General features: G+C 48.0%; 1 protein-coding gene across 2 annotated transcripts in view; it reads right to left on the bottom strand.

Annotated features, from left to right (window-relative positions):
- Positions 1 to 9179: 9179 nt before the first annotated feature.
- Positions 9180 to 19913, bottom strand: part of Cbfa2t2 (CBFA2/RUNX1 partner transcriptional co-repressor 2) — a 91247-nt gene continuing 80513 nt past the window's right edge. The window contains exons 9-11 of one of the 2 annotated variants that reach the window (XM_048349019.1): positions 17695 to 17763; positions 14965 to 15155; positions 9180 to 10043 (exon numbers count right to left, since the gene is read on the bottom strand). In XM_048349019.1, the coding sequence (XP_048204976.1) occupies positions 9744 to 10043; positions 14965 to 15155; positions 17695 to 17763 (560 nt within the window). In that variant the 3' untranslated portion in view covers positions 9180 to 9743. The remainder of the gene's footprint in view (positions 10044 to 14964; positions 15156 to 17694; positions 17764 to 19913) is intronic. The other variant, XM_048349020.1, reaches the window with a different exon arrangement.

Genomic DNA, 19913 nt, shown 5'->3' with positions numbered 1-19913 from the left:
CTACACAACACACTATATACCACAAACATACTAGACACCACACACACCACATATACTACATATCATGTACATACAAACACTACACACCACACACCATACATTACATATCATGTACTACATACTACCCAAACACTATACACCACACACTACACATCACACATACTATATACACCACACACACTGTCATACGTAGACACCACACCTCACACACACATCACACACTATATACCCCATACACTACACAACAAAAGACATGCCACACATATTATACACCATACATTACACACATACACTACATATCACATACACTTCACACCATACACACCACACACCATACACATTACACACCACACACATACCACAGAACACATACTACACACTATACACATTAGACACCACACACTACAATATACCACACCCCACACATTACATTACACACCACACATTACACACCATACATTACACACCACACACAGAGCACAGGAAGCCTAATGCAGCAACCACTTCTGGGGTTCTGCTGCCCCTCATGGGCGGGCCTTTCCTGTAAAGCAGTAGCTGATGGGTGCTCAGATGTTACCATGGTGACCACATCCCTCCAGCCAGCACTCTGCAGTGGCCCCCACTTCAAATCAACTTTCCTTTGTCTTCTCTCTTCCTCTCTCCCTCCCTCTTTTCTCTTGTGTGTGTGTGCTGGTTCTAGGGCTTGAACTCAGGGCCTGGAATCATCCCTGAGCTTTTGCTCAAAGCCAGTGCTCTTCCACTTGAGCCACAGTTCCCCTTCTAGCTTTTTCTGAGTAGTTTATTGGAGGCACGAGTCTCGTGGACTTTTCTGTCTGGGCTGATTGCGAACAATCATCGTCAGACCGCAGCTTCCTGAGTAGCTAGGATTACAGGCGTGCGCCACCAGCATAGCTTTTCTTTCTTGGTTGCCAGTATTGGGGCTTGAACTCGGGGCCTGGGTGCTGTCCCTGAGTTTTTTTGCTCAAAGCTGGTATTCTACCACTTGAGCCACAGCTCCCTTGGCTTTTTTTTTTTTAATTCCTTCCCAGGCTAGCTTTGAACCATGTCCTCAGCCTAGATCTCAGCCCACTCAGTAGCTCCCGGCACTGAGCCAAGTTTCATTCTTATCCTGGCATTCAAGGTTTTAGCAATGTTTCCCTCAGTCACAGGCTGAGCTGGGCCATGCGAATCCTTGGTCTCCCCTCCCTGGCCTCTCGCACCAGTGTCAGCACAAGAAGGCTGCTGCCCCAGCCTTTCAGCGCCGGTGAAGCCGTGAGCTCGGCTCTCCTCCCCAGCCCTTGCCCTCCGTGCCCACCTCCTGCTGACTCTTCAGCTCCTTCCCACAGCTGCTGGGCACCTGCGGCAGAGCAGGTGCCTCGGAGGAGAAAATGCCCAGCGCTGGTGTCAGCATCAGGTCAAGGGCACATCTGGAAGCCTGGTTGTCTCAAAGCCAGGGTGCTCCGGGCTCCTTGGCCAGCTGCCATCCCCTCACCCCTTCGCCCACTCCCTGCACTTGCAACTCACCGGAATGCATCCAGCCTGTCTAGGGATGGGCACACAGGCGCTGGGATGCGGCAGCAGCCTCACTGCACCGCTGCCTACACAGGAGGCTGGGCACCGGTGCCAGACACGAGGTAGGAGAATCTCTTAAGAATTTCTTATTTTTTGCTAGTCATAGGTCTTGAACTCAGGGCCTGGGCACTGTCCCGAGCCTTTTCACTCAAGGCTAGTGCTCTACCACTTTGAGCCACAGTGCCACTTCTGTTTTTCTGCTAGTTAATTGGAGATAAGAGTCTCCCCCAGGGGCTGGGAAAGTAGCTTAGTGGTAGAATGCTTGCCTAGTGTGCATGAAGCCCTGGGTTCAATTCCTCAGCACCACATAAACAGAAAAAGCCAGAAGTCAAGCTGTGTCTCAAGAGGTAGAGTGCTAGCCTTGAAAAAAAAGAAGCCACGGACAGTGCTCAGGCCCCGAGTCCCAAGCCCCAGGACTGGCAAAAAAAAAAAAAAATTCAGACTTTACTGCCCAGGCTAGCTTTGAACAGTTATCCTCAGATCTCAGCCTTCTGAGTAGCGAGGATTCCAGGCGTGAGCCACCTGCGCCCAGCAAGAAATCTTTGTTGAAACAGACATTACTTGAGCAAGACATGCAGGCTCTGTGCAGAGTGCTGGGGACAGATAAGACTACAAGAAATCACACCTGTCTTAAAGTTCAGTAAATAAAAAGAATTGGCTGAGAAATTATGAGGGCAACTGTGTTTATAGTAGCTCCCTGGGCTCAAGATTATGTGTGTACTATTTCCATATGATCAACATTTTGCATTTGGGGGAGGGGTAGGGACATCGCTAGCAAGTCCAGTTACAGAAGACAAAGCTCAGGGTACAGCGCCTTGCTCTGACACCCACTCCCTGCCACCAGCAGCTAGTTGGCACCTAGTGTGAAAAATGCTGAGGGTACATCACATGCCGCGACTAGCTCTGGCTGGAGGAGCTAGAGGAAGCGACCACAGAAGGATCAAAACCAGGCAGTATGGTCTGCAAAAAGCTGACTGCTGGCTGACCTTTTCTGGAACTCCCTCGGAGGGCCCAGAGAATGTTATGGGAGCCTCAGGAAGAATGGATGTACGGAGGAAGGCAAGTCACCTTGGGTAGGAATTTGTCTCTTGGAGGCGGCAGAAGCATCAGGCCCAGCTCTGCCCACCAGAGGGCGCCAGACACCAGGCAGTGAGGCATCCAGCCGGGAGAAGGGGGTCATTATAATGGTTGCCCAGCTCCTTGGGAGGAAGGCAGACTCAGAAGGTACAGCTAATTCACCACGTTGGAACCCCAGCACTCAGAAACAAGCACAGATGGGCAATATGATCGCTCAAGGTTAATTTCCCTTTATCACTATAAGAAACCCGATTACTAGGATACTTGATTCCACCCTCGGTAAAATATGCATGGGCTCTACTTCTTACCTTACCTTCTAGAAAGACCCATCTCCTGGTTTCCTTTCTTTGTCCATGACAGTCAAGTGGAAATGTGCCACGAAGTTTGCTAGACTATGAATGCACTTTCACTAATGTTCATTTCTGAACTCTGATTCTCAACTATGCTCCTCGCCTCCAGTCTCCTCTCTCCTTGCTCCCCCTCCCCCTCCTGAGGTTTCATATTGTATTTCACTCCCACAGCTGAGTCAGGGGGTCTCAGTGGTTGTGCCTGCTGACTTGCTCATGGTTCAGTGATTTTTTGGGGGGGCGGGGGGAGCTTATCCCGTGGCTGACACTCTCATTATGAGATTGCTAAAGATCCTTAAGATCTTTTCCCTAAAGATGTATACTTTTGTTTGAGCCAGGCCCCAGCTTCTCTGTTCTTGGACCCCTGGAGTAACATAAACCTCAACTCCAGACCCAGAGCTAAGTTGTTATCCATAGGGGAAGTTATTTCACTGTCTCTCAAGCAGGAAAGATATTTCTGCCTAAGCCTCTATTACAGACATCTTTCCTGCTGCCTTTTCTCAGGGCCAAAGGCCATCCTCAGAATGAGGAATTGAGGCGTGCAGACCCAGAGCCCAATCTCCCATTCCTTCCCATTTCAAGTAGCTCGCCTTGGAATTATTCTCTCTACCCATAAGTGGTACACGTTTCTTTTTTTCACTACCACTCCTCTCCAGTCCAAGCTTTTTTTTTTTTTTTTGGTCAGTTGTGGAAACTGAACTCAGGGCCTAGGTGCTGCCCCCAAACTTTTCCACTCAAGGCGAGCGCTCTACCACTTTCAGCCACAGCGCCACTTCCTGTTTCCTGATGGTTAACTAGAGATAAGTTTCAGACTGGGGCTGGGAATATGGCCTAGTGGCAAGAGTGCTTGACTCGTGAGTTTCAGACTTTCCTGCCCTGGCTGGCTTTGAACAGTGATTTTCAGATCTCAGCCTCATGTGCAGCTAGGATCCCAGGCGTGAGCCAATGGTTCTCGACCAAGCTTATTCTTAATTTTGTTCTGGCCCTTGGGGATTTCCTGTAGCTTCTTGCTTGGGATCTCAGCATGCAGTGAAAATGGGTGGGATCATTTAACTGACGTCTCTCTGAGTGTCTGGTGGGAATGGAAGCAGTTTCAGTCTCCAGCTAGACAAGGAGCTTCTGTACTTGGTGAAAGCCCCATGGCTGAGCCCCCCCCCCCCATTGTTCTAGGAGGTGGATGTGGCTATTCAGTAGGTGACGGGAGAGGCTGGGGGCGTGGCTCTGGCATGGGTGGTGAGGGTCAGCACACTGGCTGGTAACTGGACCGAGTCCAACACTACCCACAGGTGCAAGGTGTCCACACCCATCTCAGTGCCACGGAGAGTGCCACACAGCTGCTGAGGCACGCGGCGGGCCGTTCCACAGGTACACTTCAGTACTGGGAAGATGCCAAAGACGCGACTGCCCAGCAGGAAGTGAGGCCTTAAGACGACTATGGCCTCAGCTAAATTAGACAACCATTAGGCAAATAAAGGTGAATAGAGAAATCAGGTAGGACTTGACTATGAAAACTGGACTTAATAGTCACAATTCCAAGTATAATATTAGTGTTAAAACTTGGTAAGAAAATATGAGTTGCCAGGAGCTGGTAGTGGCTCACACCTGTAATTCTAGGTACTCAGGAGGTTGAGATCTGAGGATCACTGTTCGAAGCCAGCCTGGCCAGGAAAGTCCATGAGACTCTTATCTCCTCCAATTAACCAACAGAAAACCAGAAGTGCTGCTGTGACTCAAAGTGGAAGAGTGCTAGCCTTGAGCAAAAAGAGATCAGGGACAGCACCCAGGCCCAGAGTTCAAGCCCCATACCTGACAAAAAGAAAAAAAAAAAAGATACATGAGTTATTAGAAAACATAATCCATATCCATTAGTTTTCAAACTGTGATTAGAAATTCCCTTGCTAAAAGCCACTCAGTGGTGACAAGAGTGTCCTTAAGCTGTTGGCGACACTTCACTACAGTCTGTCTGGGATAGACAGGCAGCTGCCGCCGGCTTCATAGAGGGGTTCCAGGGTCTGAGTGCACGCACCCCCGTCTTTACAACACAACAAGAATGGCTCAAGCACCAAGACTGCGAGTAGGAAGGGGACCCAGGCCACCGTCATATACATTCCGCCATGGTACCACACGCCATCCTCCCAGGCCCAATCCAGCTTGAGTCAGAAAAGGAATATAGCCTTTTTATTGACTAAGTAGAACAAACTAAATACATATTTAACAGTTTTGGTTCCTTTATACAGTACATTAAATAAGTTATGCACAGTCGAGTAACAAAAGTTCCTATCAGAGTAAAATGGTAAAGTACAGAAGCAGACCGGCATCCCGCGTGGGGGGGGGGCCCCCCTCCGGCACCTCGCCCTCCACACCGCACAGGGCGGGGGCGGGGCTTCCTTTCTATTTATTTACATCGCTGCCTTTTCTTTTTTTTTAAATGGACGGAGCCTCTGGAGCCTCACCGTGCTTATTGCTGCTTCTTTCCGCCAGCTGCGAGGCAGGGCGGGGCATTCCCCTAGACACCAGCTGCACACACGCTATTTGGTATAAGCATGGGTGGGAGCGTACTGCACCCTGGGAGTCCCGGGCCTGGGGCATGGGAGGGGGAGGGTGGCTACAGGCCTGCCTTCAGGCCTCCCAACTTTCTCCTGGCTCACAATAGGCTGCTTACCTGCTCCACCATCTTTGGAAAATACTTGTCAATGCACCGGGCGAAGAGGCAGGTAGTGAGCGTTTTGGTTTCACAGAACGATTCGATTCTGGAGAGCCAGAGGGCTCTGCAGAGCAGCTGCCCCACTGTCCCTGCCAGCTGGGGCAGGGCTTGTCCTTGACAGCTGGCCATCTGGCCCCTGCTAGAGCAGTCCAGGTCCTTCTGGCTTTCCTCACATTTGGTTCAAACATGCCACCACCCAGTTCTCTGCAAATAGCTAAAAACCATCAGCATTGGCTTGCGCTCACTCGGGAGCCAGGAAACCTTGGTTCTCGTCCAGCTCTGAAGAAAGCCTCCAAGACGTGTCCTATTTGTAATGATTTATTCAGTCCACAATCCCTCCTACAGTTTCTTGGACAAATGGCCATCTGGACATCCTTTATATTCTCTGAAGAATTCATTAGCATACAATTGCGATTGTGTCAGGAAGCTTCAAGCATGCGGAGAGCCGCTGTTTCTACCTCTGTGAGCAGGTGACAGGGCTGGGAAGCAGAATGGAAATGTTTCTGTCTGGAAGCAAAAGCTCCTCAAGCTGACAGCAGGAAGGGGTGTGCTCCAAGTGGACCAGCAGGCCCCCACGGGCGGCAATGCAGACAGAGCCACACCCTGCCCCTTCCCGCCGCCCCAGCTCCCCAGCAGCAAGTCCATTGAGCTGCGGGACCCCAGGAGGTGCAACCACGCAACTTCGTACCCAGCCTTCAACGATGGGATGAGCCGAACTGGGCAAGGGGACGGGCACCCAGAGGACCACCAGAGGACACTTAAAGATGGCTCCCGTGTGGGCCGCCCTTGGTGTCCCAGTGCAGAGGCCACACTCCTGAGCAGCCTGACTCGAAGGATACTTCCTAAAAATCCTAGCGGAGATGCATGGGAGCCTTTGCGTCCACTCCCAAACTGGTAGGGGGCTGGTCAGCAGAGGCCGGAAACCAAGTGGGGCGCCTGGACTGGCTCCTACCTCACCCAGGTGCTGCTTCTCCTTCTGTCTAGGGAGCCGAAGAATTTCAGAATGGAGTTGGAGGAAGTCATGGACGGTGCCCATGACTTGTGTGCGAGACAATAAACAGATTGGAGACACTGAAAAGGAACTGAGTGTGGTGGCTCAAGCCTGTAATCCTTGTGGGAAGAGATCAGGACTCAAAGTTCTAGGCTAGTTCAGTCAAAAAGTCCTGAGACTCCATTTCAACCAATGGCTGGGCACAGTGGCCCACATCTGTCATCCCCAGCAAGACCACAGCCAGGGCTAACAGGGACACAGCGATTCCCCCTTGAAAGTAACTGATGTCTAAGGCGCCTGGGGTGAGCTCAAGTGGGAGCACATGCCTGGCTAACGTGAGGCCCTGAGGTCCAGCTCCAATGACTAACAAATGCATATGCGTGCATGTGTGTGCACGTGCGTGTGCGTGCGCGCGCGCACACTCACACACACACAGAGGCAGTAAAAGCTCTGAGAACTGAACTGGTATGGAGCCCTGCCTAGGATTGCAGATGGACTCGAGCACAGGAGCCAAGCAGTCTCAAATGGCCTTACAGAGTCAAGCAGAAACTGTCTTTGGACTGGAACCAGAGCTTACAAAAGTAGGCCAGGCTGCACCTGAAAGTTTCCCTGCGGAATATCACGACAAGATCCTAACAGTCTCAGTTCTGGATTTTTGTTTTTCCCCCTAAAAGACAGGGACTTTAAAACTCAGGATCCTTCTGCCTCAGCCTTGAGTGCTGGGATTATAGGCGTGTATCTCCATACCCACCGATTTTGACTCTTACTCTAAGTAGTAAGACAGCTACACTGCCAGTCTTATGGCTAGGGGCAACTTTAAAAACCTGCTTAGGTGTCTTGTCTACCTCACCCATGAAGAAACAGTGGCAGCCCAGGACACCCTTGTGCTAACTGATTTTCCCCGAGATGGCGTCCCCCCCAGTGGATGAGACTCTAGGAGATAGCTGTGGGAGAGGAAGGCCAGGATGCTTTGGGCGGACTGGAAAGCTCTAGGCCTTGTGTTGCATGGTAAAATAACATAACTACCTGTGCATTCTCTGAGTCCACCTCACTTTGTACAATGGAAGTCTAGGTATTTTATTTGACTATTATTATTATTATTATTATTTTGTTGGTCCTGGGGCATGGACTCAGGGCCTGAGATCTTTTGTTCAAAGCTAGAATTCTACTACTTTGAGCCACAGCTCCACTTCTGGTTTTTGAGTGGTTAATCAGACATAAGAGTCTCATGGGGGCTGGGAATATAGCCTAGTGGCAAGAGTGCTTGACTCGTATACATGTAGCCCTGGGTTTGATTCCCCAGCACCACATATATAGAAAATGGCCAGAAGTGGCGCTGTGGCTCAAGTGGCAGAGTGCTATCCTTGAGCAAAGAGAAGCCAGGGACAGTGCTCAGGCCCTGAGTCCAAGGCCCAGGACTGGCAAAAAAAAAGAGTCTCATGGGGGCTTTTCTGCCCAGGCTGGCTTTGAACTGTGATTCTCAGATATCAGCCTCCTGAGTAGCTAGGATTACAGGCATGAGTCACTGGTGTCTGGCGAGTCTAGGTATTCTAAAGACATTCTGTACCAAGTTCTTTGTAAAACTGCAAATCCTTAAGGTACAGTGGGGACTTAAGTTCTTCACTTCTGTTACAGTGGCACTGAGGCCAAGGCCACCATGCCCGTCCCTTTCCTCTATGGGACCCATGGCTTTGATTTCAGATTGGGTCACTGCACAGGAAATAGTGATCTGGCCATGGCTTTTAAAAGCCAGCAGGAGCAAGGTCAAGCAGCTCACCCAAAGTCATCGCACTGGACAGGGAAGGATGCTGGAGCTCGGCAGGGTGAGTAGGAGGGGCAGGGGGAGTCCCTGGACTGGCAGAGGTATGAAATAGTGCCCACCACTCTGGGGAGAATGGGGGTTGTCCTGGTTCGATAGCCAGGGGAGCAGGTGGAAGGCTTTCCCAGACATCTTTCTGAGCTGAGGGAAGCTACTGAGCAGGTGACATGAGAAGGGAGACTGAGCCTGTGTGCCTGACCATGACTCAACGTCACAGGTAAAATGCCATGAACCAGGTGTGAGGAATCTCCTCAGGTCCAGAGGGCTGCTCAGCTGACACCAGGCCTGGTGCAAGTCCTCCCGCCCTGACACAGCTTGTGTAATTGCAGCCCTACAGCACCAACCAGAGCCCACAGGCAGACGATGCCCAGAGTCGGTCATGTGCGGTCTGAGAGAAAAGGACATAGATGACTGTACAAACCGTCAAGCAGTGGCGGAGGGCCCTGCATGCCTAAGAGACGACCTGCTCAGTAATTAGATGATACTAGTTAGGCCAACATGCTCAGAGAGAAGACTAACACAAAGGAATTCCCATTTTCTCTTAGACCAGTCCAAGCGCTGGAAACTTATTTTCTGCACACGCAAAATAAACTAAGATATGGGAGAAAAATGGGTTCCAAACTAAGGGAGCCAGCCAGGTTGGAAACTAGTCCAAAATACTTTGCAACGTGAGGAAAACGTATTTATTTCCTTCTTAGCAATAGGAGTGCTTCAACTGAAGTACTGGCTTCTTTTCTGCCTTTTTCTGGGCTGAGGAGGAGTCCTGAGTACAGCTTTTCGCCTACCCGAGTCCCTGTGAGGCCCATCAGTGTCACCTGCGGAGGTGGACGCGAAGTTGAAGGAACTGTGTGCGGCGAGAGGCCTCCTCCTGGGCTCGCCGCCAGTCTCCCGGCCTCTGGCGCAGGAGGCCCGTGGCTGTGGATGGGACAGGATGATCTAGAGAGCACACGGCGAGCGCTGGCGAGGGAGGTGGGGAGCTGGTGATCCGCATGGAACGGGCTGGCTGAGCCAGCTTTGACTGGGAGAGGAGCACAGGAGAGCCACGGAGGTGGGTCAGGCCACCTGTGCGCAGAGCCCGGCACCCTAGTTCTTCTGCACATTCTTGGTAAGTCGCAGGGAGGCGTGGTCGAGTCCTGCTTCTGTTTCAGCTCTTCTTCACAATCCAAGAGCCAAATCCCTGCTGCAGGGGCTCTGTCATGCGGAGTGGCCGCCAGGGTGGGTGGAGTCTAGGACTCAGAGTCCGTTGGCATCAATGGCTGTTACAGAGGCAGGAGTTGAGGAGCGTGAGGTGGTGGCCGAGGTCTTGTCCAGGGCGGGGCTGGGCACACTGCAGTCGGTGGACCTGGCTGAGGAGCTCCTCCCTCCGGGAAGCAGTGGCCGGCTCTGGCTATGGGGACTCTGACTGTGCAGGCTCTGGCCACAGAGGCGGTGGTGTCGCTCCCAGTCCTTGTGCTGGCAGAAGGAGCCGCAGTACCGGGCGATGTTGCAGCCACTGCATGTCTCGCTAGCTTTGCGACCACAGTTCCAGCAGTTCTGCAAGACACAGGCTTCAGTTAGTGGCTGCTAGGATCTCCAGGGGTGGGCTTCTCATGTGTCAGGGTCGCCTGCCTGTTACTCTCTTGCTACCAGCTCAACCGGCAGAAAGACAGACACACCCTTTTATGAATGCCCGTCACCTGCAGAGCAGGAAAAGTACCCAAGAGACACTGGGGACATGTGCACCCTGGGCGGCAGGGGCCCCTCTCCAGCTTAAGGCACAGGCTCATCTTCTGATACCTGTTTGGCTCCTCAGAGAGTAAACTACCGCCTCCCCAGCACTCCTGCAACAGCCACCTTCTGAACACACCACAGGTGTGCTCTCATTCCTTCTGATGGAGGAATGAGCCCTGTTAGTCTTTACTAACGTGTGTGTGCAAGCGCGCGGTACTAGAGCTGAACTCAGGGCCTAAGTGCTGTTCCTTAGCTATTTCATTCAAGGCTGGTGCTCTACCACTTGAGCCACAGCTCCACATCTGGCCTTTTGGTAGTTAATTTGAGCTGAGTCCCTCAGACTTTCCTGCCTAGGCTGGTTTCCAACATCATCTTCAGATCTCAGCTTCCTAAGAAGCTAGATTATAGGCGTGCGCCACCTTTAGTCTTTTGACAGGCTCTTAAAGGAGTATAAGCAAAGTGACCTCTTCCAGAAAGCCACCTGCCAAGGAACTGGGATGGATGGGGAAGAGGGAGGTGACTGTGTATTCAGCCTTGGTCTTGTGTGCTCAGTCTCCTTTGCTGACATGTCAGCACAAATGGGATGGGCTTTTGGGAGAAGGAGGTCTGTCCTCAGGGCGACTTAGCTCTGAAGTGCAGCAGTTCCTCACTCCTACTTGAACTTTTTTAGAGGGGGCAGGTACTACCAGGGCTAAGCAAAACTATCAGTTGAGAATGTAGCAATTCTATTACAGAACACATGGGCCAAGCAAGGCTTTGGAAGAGCTCAAAGCCACAGACATGAAAGTGGCATTATGGTCACTGGACAGGTGGCTTGATGCCTCTCCAAGCTGGCGGGGAGAGAAGAGAACCTTAGAATAAAGGTGGCCACAGTGCAGTCCAGCACAGGCCTGGGGCTCTTCTGGACCACGAGTGATATGCATGTACCCTACACAGGACCCACTGCTGAGAGACAAGTTATACACTGTTCTGATCAAACAATCAGGAAGAAGAGAATCCATACCATCAACCATTTTATCTTCCTAAAAAACGACAGGTGTGAACTTGAGGTATGGTGCATGTGGTGGAGTGCTTGCTTATTAATGAGTATAAAGCCCTGAGCCAAAGTCCAGTGCCACAAAAAAACGTACAAAGAACCCCCCCAAACCCCAAACTACCAGGCCAACAGGACAGAGGTTGCTACATCTACTGGAGAAAGAGGGAACTTGATTCCTTAAGGGAAGATGGCTTCCAGTATGTGTGCTAAGTGGGACTAGAAAAGAAGATTCCAGTTCAAGCCCTCCATCAAAGGGCTTCTTACGAGACAAGGAGAAACTACACAGATCCTTGTGAAATGTCAACATCTGCTTTATGCAGAAAATGGAAGAAAACCAGTCTCTTTAGTGAATGCAAACTCAAAAGCTTAGGCTCCACTTACATCCCTGTTTCAGAAAGGTTTGCTAGGGTAGACGTTGATGTAAGACTCACCTTAGGCCACGTTCTACACAGTTTAAAATGATAACCTTTTGGAAGTAGAGGTGTGGCTCAAGAGCTGGAGCCCCAGCCTACAGTGAAAATGTGAAGGGACAGTGCCCAGGCTCTGAGTTCAAGCTAGTATCAGCACAAAATAAATAAAGAAATAAATAAAGACTTTTTAAAATCTCTAAATGGGGAGTAGGAAATTCCCGTCTGGAATCATTTGGTAGATGATAGGACAGATACATATGTTTATCGTTGATGCCCATGACTTGCTGCTCTGTTGATTTTCTATGGCCCTTGAATGATGTTATAAATACCCAAATGTCACTTGGCATTCATGCTCTTAACTAAAAGTCACATTCCTTCTTTAAATACAAAAGTCTGCATGGTGGCTCAATGCTAAAATCTTAGCTACTTGGGAGAAGAGGTCAGGAGGTCACAGTCTGAAGCCAGCCTGGTGAAAAAGAAATTCATAGGACTCCATCTCAACCAAAGGCTGGGCTTGGTGCCATGTGCTTGTTATCCTTCGAAGCACTATGACAACCCAGGGGGCGTGCCTGCCACCCTCATCGATGCAGAAAGTGAGATGCTACCTAAAAACAACCAGTGTATAAAAAGGCCAAAGGTAAGATGCAAATAATAAGAGTATCTACCTAGCAAGTAAATGGGCCCGAGTTCAATCTCCATTACTGCCAACAAAAACAAAAACAAAAACTGGGGATGAGGGCTGGGAATGTGGCTTAGTGGTAGAGTGCTTGCCTGGCATGCATGAAGCCCTGGGCTTGATTCCTCAGTATGACATACACAGAAAAAAACAGAAGTGGCGCTGTGGCTCTAGTGGTAGAGTGCTAGCCTTGAGCACAACAAGCTCAGGGACAGTGCCCAGGTCCTGAGTTCAAGGCCCAGGACTGGCAAAAAACAACAACAAAAAAACAAGGGCTAGAAATATGGCCTAGTAGTAGAGTGCTTGCCTCATATACATGAAGCCCTGGGCTCGATTCCTCAGCACCACATATACAGAAAAGGCCAGAAGTGGTTCTGTGGCTCAAGTTGGCAGAGTAGCCTTGAGCAAAAAGAAGCCAGAGACAATGCTCAGGCCCTGAGTTCAAGGCCCAGGACTGGCAAATAAACAAACAAACAAACAAACAAATAAATAAATGTTAAAAACCAAAAACAGAGATGTATCTCAGTGGTTGAATACTTGCCTCTCAGGCATGCACAGGCCTGAGTATAATCCTCAGTACTGAAAACAAATAAAAAACAACTCTACAAAAGAGATGTGGTGATATACACCTATGATCCTGGCACCCAGGAGGCTAAGGCAAGAGAACTGAGCTTGAGGCCAGTCTGTCTCAAACAAAACAGAACAATTGTAGAGAAGATGTAGGAGGAGGAAGGAGAAAGGAAGGCTTAAAGAAGGTGTATTTTGGGGCTGGGAATATGGCCTAGTGGCAAGAGTGCTTGCCTAGTATACATGAAGCCCTAGGTTTGATTCCCCAGCACCACATATATAGAAAACGGCCAGAAGTGGTGCTGTGGCTCAAGTGGCAGAGTGCTAGCCTTGAGCAAAAAGAAGCCAGGGACAGTGCTCAGGCCCCGAGTCCAAGGCCCAGGAATGCCCCCCCCCACCCAAAGGTGTATTTTCACATGCAGTGTCTTTTATAAGGCAAATTTGTCTTCACATGGCCATGCTTGGCATCACTATATTGAAATGGGTCATTTAATGAGGAGAAAATAAAACTTGTTTATTTTAAAATAACTAAAACCCAGATCTGGGAGTAGAACTCTGTGGTAGAGCTCAGTGATGTGAGGCCCTGGGTCTGAACCTTAGCACTCTAAAACAAAACAAAAAATGAAAATGTACTTTAATTTTAAGACTATGACTTAAACTTAGTTATTAGTGCCCCAGCAGAGGAGAATTACCATACTTACAGAGGAAGGCTTATTTCTAAAAAATTTTAAGCCTGAAAAATGACTACAATGAAAGTTAAAAGAGAAAAGCTTCATGAAATTCAAAAGTACTGAGGGGACTGTTACAAACTCACTGTTACCTGCTTTTTTATTGGGGGGTGTTGTTAATTTTGGGAGTGCTATTGGGATTTGAATCAGGGCCTCATACTCTTATCTATCTTGGCTTTTTCTCAAGGCTGACACTCCATGCCACCACTTCTAGTCTTTTGGTGGTTAACTGAAGAGTCTCTGGAAATTATCTGCCTGGATTGCTTTGAACCCTATCCTCAGAAAAGCTAGGATTACTGGTATGAGCCACTGGTGCCAAGCTGTGAAACAAATTTCCCTTTCCATTTCCTCTCTTTTGTCTCACTGGACAGAAGCATCACCAGGCCCTCTGCCCAACATGGGCATGGGGCAGGTCTGCCTAATGTGTCTCTTCAGCCCGTAAAAGCTGTCCTATTTGTAAAAAGACTAGGTGTCACAGGACCGTAGTTTTCTCTTTGCTGGAACTGAGGTTGAACTTAGGGACCTCGAACTTGCTTGGCTGGCACTCTACCACTTAAATCATCCCTTCAGCCTGGCTTTTTACTGGTGATTTTGGAAATAGTTTCATGGAGCTTTCAACAAAGATTCATCATCCAGATCTCATCTTCCTGAGTAGCTAGAATTGTAGGTGCAAGCTACCAACCCTGGCTTGCTTTTTCTTTTCTCCTTCAGTATTCAAATTTGAACTCTGAGTCTTGTGTTATCACTTGGTTTGCTTCTTCAGCTGGCATCCTATCACTTGAGCCCTGTCTCCAGCCTAGTACCCTGCTTTTCTTACTTCTGTACCTGTCTTCAGAATTGTGGGGTTATGTCAGCTCAATCTCCTGAGGTAGTTTTTCTCAACTGGAAATTAGAGAAACAATAATCCCTATTTTATTGGTTTACTGTGAGAACCAAAAAGAAAAAGTACATACACAGAGCTGGATGCCAGGCACACAAGTGAAAAACTCTGCTACTGTAACTGGCTGAATTCTAATTGTTTAGTTCAAGAGTGGCCTCTGAGGCTGGGAATGTGGCTTAGTGGTAGAGTGCTTGCCTAGCATACATGAAGCCCTGGGTTTGATTCCTTAGTACCACATAAACAGAAAAAGCCAGAAGTGGTGCTGTGGCTGAAGTGCTAGAGTACTAGCCTTGAGCAAAAGCAGCTCAGGGACAGTGCCCAGACCCTGGGTTCAAGCCCCAGGACTGTCAAAATAAATAAATAAATAAATAGGAGGGGGGAAAAAGGAGAAAAAACGTGGTTCTGTCTTACTGCCTTGCCCAGACCACAGCCTAGCAGAACTCTGACCTCAGTTGACTCTTCTTGCTCATTGATCACAAGGAAGGCATCTTCTGCGGCCTGTCGTTTGACATCTGCTATGGTTTGTTCCATTCGAGCTCTCTCTGTTGCAATCACTTCAAAGGCTTTTTGCTCAGCCTCAGCAACCGCCTTCTGTACTTCTGACATGGCCTGAATTTTCACCTTATTCACAGCTTCTTCTGGAAGAAAGTGACAGTAAAATCAACTGGCCGGGCAATCTTTTCCCTCCCCTTTCCAGCATTTCTAAGAGGGACAAAGCAGAAGAAACAGAATGCACAGCAAGGAACATGATATGGGGCAGAACCAAAGTATGTCAAAGTGGAGGCAGAAGGGGAGGACGGCAATGCTATGCAAGGTGAGATGAGTATACACCAAGAGCTGGCATAGTGGCAGGTGACATGTGTCCCTGGATGCTCCAGGGACACATAAGTGACTGGAAGAAATTTCCATATGGGAGACTTTTCACACTAAAGAAAGATGAGCCAGAGCAGGGCGCGCTGGTGGCTCATGCCTATAATCCTAGCTACTCAGGAGCTGAGATCTGGGGATTGCAGGTTCAGTCAGACCAGGTAGGAAAGTCTGTGAGACTCTTATCTCCAATTAACCACCAGAAAACCAGGAATAGAATGCTAGTCTTGAGCGAAAAAGCACAGGGATAGTGCCCAAGCTTTGAATTCAAGCCCCATCACCACCACCACCACCACCACCAACAACAACAATAAAAGGGGGGGGGAGGAAGAAAGTGGAGGAGGGGGTGGAGGGGGGGAGGAGGGGGGAGGAGGGGGGAGGAGGAGGAGGAGGAGGAGGAGGAGGAGAAAAGAAAGATGAGCTAGCTATCCAGATTTGGCAGCTACTATCTATCCAGTCACCTGGCTCCTGAGTACTCCTTCCTAAGACCAGCCCTCATGGGCATGCCACAGGATATGCTCTATGCATTTTGGCATCACTCAAATGAAAATATGAGCCTTCTCTCATGTTAAGTCCACAGTACTACAGAAATATGCCTAAAGAACAGTAATTGTTCTAGACTACTATGCTAGAAATTCTCATCTTTTTGCTATAGCCTTGAGAAAGCCTTACCCAAAGGCCAAGGACTACTGGCTTCCTTTCCTCAGGCTAGAGACACAGATATACTACGGCTACCACAGCCACGCTTAGAGATTAGATGTGGTGAATAATGCCTTGTGGGGGAGGGGGTGGGGTGGGGGGTTACTGGGGTTTGAACTCAAGGCCATGTGCTCTTGACTTTTCTACTCAGGGCTGCTTCTCGACCACTTGAGAGCTATATGTCCATTTCTGACTTTTTGCTGGTTAACTGGAGATATAAGTCTTCTAGACTTTTCTGTCTGGGCTGACTTCAAACCTCAATCCTCAGATCTCATGGTGAGTGTACCAACAGAATTTACCCTCACACTTTATGGGCAGACTGATAAAAACTACAGTTTGGGTATCTGTCTTATCAGAGCCTATGTATGGTAATGGAGAACATTTTAAACTGAGCAAGGGACTTTTATCTTGCTAGCTTAACTTCAAAGTTGGGCTGTTAACCACAGTCAACTAAGGTACCTCCTAAGTAGTCAAGTCACTAGCTACAAGGAGATCATGTATATGGTAGTCTTTCTCTCTACTTTACCACATCTTCATTTCCTACACTTCTATTCCACTTACCAATATAATATACGTTTTCCCATTTCTAGTTGCATGTCATTTTCCAAACTTCTTCACGTGGTAAAATAATAAAAATTTTGTTCGGAAAACTATAAACTAATGAAATGAACAACTGACATTTGGATGTTTTTCAAGTTGCCTCTTCCTTGCCTCAAGAATATACTAAAAAGCTATCTTTTATTAGGCAGAAGAGGGAGGTTCAGAGGACTAAACTCAGTGCTTCACACACATGGAAGCACTCTACCACCGAGCTATTCCCCCAGCTCTAAAAAACAGCTTACAATTTACAAATTGTATTTCAATCTGAACCATTTGTTCTTAAAGGGAAATGTTCAAAAATCACATGAAAGTGAAGAATCTGGGCAGGGAATGTGGTTTAGTGGAAGAATGCTTGGCTAGCATGCATGAAAGCCTGGGTTCAGTTCCTCAGCACCACATAAACAGAAAAAGCTAGAAGTGGCGCTGTGGCTCAAGTGGTAGAGTGCTAGCCTTGAGCAAAAAGAAGCCAAAGCCCTGAGTTCAAGCCCCAGGATTGGCAAAAAAAAAATAGAAAAGAAAATGAAGAATCGGGATGGATTCACTGTTGCTAGCATTTCTTTTTCTGTGGTGGTAGGGACTGAACTCAGAGCTCAGCACAGGCTAAGCAAATGTTTGCTTCATCACTGAGTTACATCTCTAGCCCAAGAACAGTCCTGACTAGGATACAGAGTAAATGAAAGAAAGAACTGAGGGGCTGAAGAGCTGTGCAAGAGCAGAAGGAAGCCAATGCGGTGGCAGCATGAACACACTATGTGATGCAGAAGAGGAGACTGCAGAAAACAGCTGAGTAATTGAGGCCTCACCATAACCCAGGAGAAGGGTGTGAAAGGGACACAAAAGGTAGTCAGGAGATATTCAGGATCAGGTGGAAGGGGAGAAGTAGGAATCAACAACTCCACGAAGGAGTTATTAGATAACTAAAAGGCCTGTTACCAGCCTTTCCCCCAGTATGTGTTACCAGCTTGTACAAACTAGTGAGTGCATGCAGCCTATGTGAAGAGAGACACATACCTGTTTTCTTCCAAAACTCCACAGGTACATAACCTGTTCCTGGCCTACTGGTAAATTCCCGCTGAGAATCTGTACAAAAATGATAAAAAGCACACGGTCAGAAACAGTCTTATTGTTAGGAGACAAGCAAAATAGTATTTATTTGGTACTGTTGTTTTGTAGTGCTGGAGTTCAAACTCAGGCCCACATGCAGGCTAGGCAAGTGATGATCTGGCTTAATTTTTCTTTTTAAAACAAGGGCTTTGAGCCAGGTGCCAGTGGCTCATGCCTGTAATCCTAGCTACTAAGCAGGCTGAGATCTGAGGATCATGGGATGAAGCCAGCCCAGGCAGGAAAGGCCGTGAGACTCTTGTTGTTTTTTTTTTTTTTTGCCAGTCCTGAGGCTTGAACTCAGGGTCTGAGCACTGTCCCTGGCTTCTTTTTGCTCAAGGCTAGCACTCTACCACTTGAGCCACAGTGCCACTTTTGGCTTTTTCTGTATATGTGGTACTAAGGAATCGAACTCAAGGCTTCATATATGCGAGGCAAGCACTCTACCACTAGGCTAGATTCCCAGCCAGCTGTGAGACCTTTATCTCGAATAAACTACTCAAAAAAAAAAAATCAGAAGTAGCACTGTGGCTCAAGTGGTAGAGTGCTAGCCTTGAGCAAAAAGAAGCTCAGGAGCAGTATCCAGGCCCTGAGTTCAAGCCCTAGAACTGGAAAACCAAAAACAAGATATATTCTGGCATCAGCTATTAAGAGTATTTCAAATCAGTGAGATTAAAATAATCTTCTTCTCACATATATATGTCTTGACTTCCCCCCAATATACATTTTAGGAGAGGTTCTTAGAGATGGGTAGGTTGGAAGAAATGAAGGGAGAACGATGGAAGGGGTGACCATTTATCAAGATATATTATACTTGAACTGACATGAGGAATTAAACTTTTTTTACAACTACAAATAAAGTAATAATTATTTTTTCCTCTCTTTTTTTTTGGGGGGGGGTGCTAGTCCTGGGGCTTGAACTTAGTCCTGGGCACTGTCCCTTAGCTTTATCTGCTCAAGACATCAAGATGTCTAATCTATCACTTGAGCCACAGCTCTACTTTTAGCTTTTTGGTGATTAATTGGAGAAGAGATTCATGAGTGCCAGGCGCTGGTTGCTCATGCCTATAATCCTAGCTACTCAGGAGGCTGAGATCTAACGGTCGTGGTTCAAAGCCAGTAGGTAGGAAAGGCTGTGAGACTCTTATTTTCAATTAACCACCAGAAAACCACAAGTGGTTCTGTGGCTCAAAGTGGTAGAGGACTAGCCTTGAGTGAAAAAAGCTCAGGGGAAAGTGCCCATGTTCTGACTCATGTCACATGACCAATCCCCCCCCCAAAAAAAAACAAAACAAAAACAAAATACAACACAAAAAGCCAAGTCTAAGTAGCATAAGAATGCCAATTCTACAATGCTGATTAAAAAAAAAAAAGTAGTACCAACTGTTACCTTAATCCAGAGGAATCATTTTCAACAATTTTGTGTGTGTGTGTGTGTGTGTGTGTGTGTGTGTGTGTGTGTGTGTGTTGTTGCATTATAGAGTTTGAACCAGGGCACTGCACTTGCTAGGTTATGCATTTCACCACTTAGCATTTACACCTTTAGTCCTTTCTTGGATAGTCTGGTACTTTTGCCTGGGGTACTCCCATATAGCTGATTCTTTCTACTGCTATATCTTACTTTTCCAACTGTCAACACTGTTGTCTTGCCATGACCACATCCTTTCCTTCCATTCTCCCAGTAGATTCATTTGAATTCTGTGACATCATTAGTAACCATCTATTGTATTCTTACTAAAGGAAAATCAGAATACTGTAAAAAAAATTCTTATGATTTTTAAATCTTTTTTTTTTTTTTTTTTTTTTTTTTGGCCAGTCCTGGACCTTGGACTCAGGGCCTAAGCACCGTCCCTGGCTTCTTCCCACTCAAGGCTAGCACTCTGCCACCTGAGCCACTGCGCCCCTTCTAGCCGTTTTCCATATATGTGGTGCTGGGGAATCGAACCGAGAGCTTCATGTGTAGGAGGCAAGCACTCTTGCCACTAGGCCATATTCCCAGCCCCTCTTATGATTTTTTGCAGCTATCTTCCTGAAAAAGTTTGTTTTCTTGAAGTCACTAATTTCCTTCTATTCTAGGCACATATTGCCCAGTGCCAGTGCCATGTGCCAGTAATCCTGTCTTCTATTTT

This window comes from Perognathus longimembris, chromosome 6, assembly GCF_023159225.1.
Source record: "Perognathus longimembris pacificus isolate PPM17 chromosome 6, ASM2315922v1, whole genome shotgun sequence".
NCBI classification, from domain to species: domain Eukaryota; kingdom Metazoa; phylum Chordata; class Mammalia; order Rodentia; family Heteromyidae; genus Perognathus; species Perognathus longimembris.
This window is presented reverse-complemented; position numbering and strand designations above follow the sequence as displayed.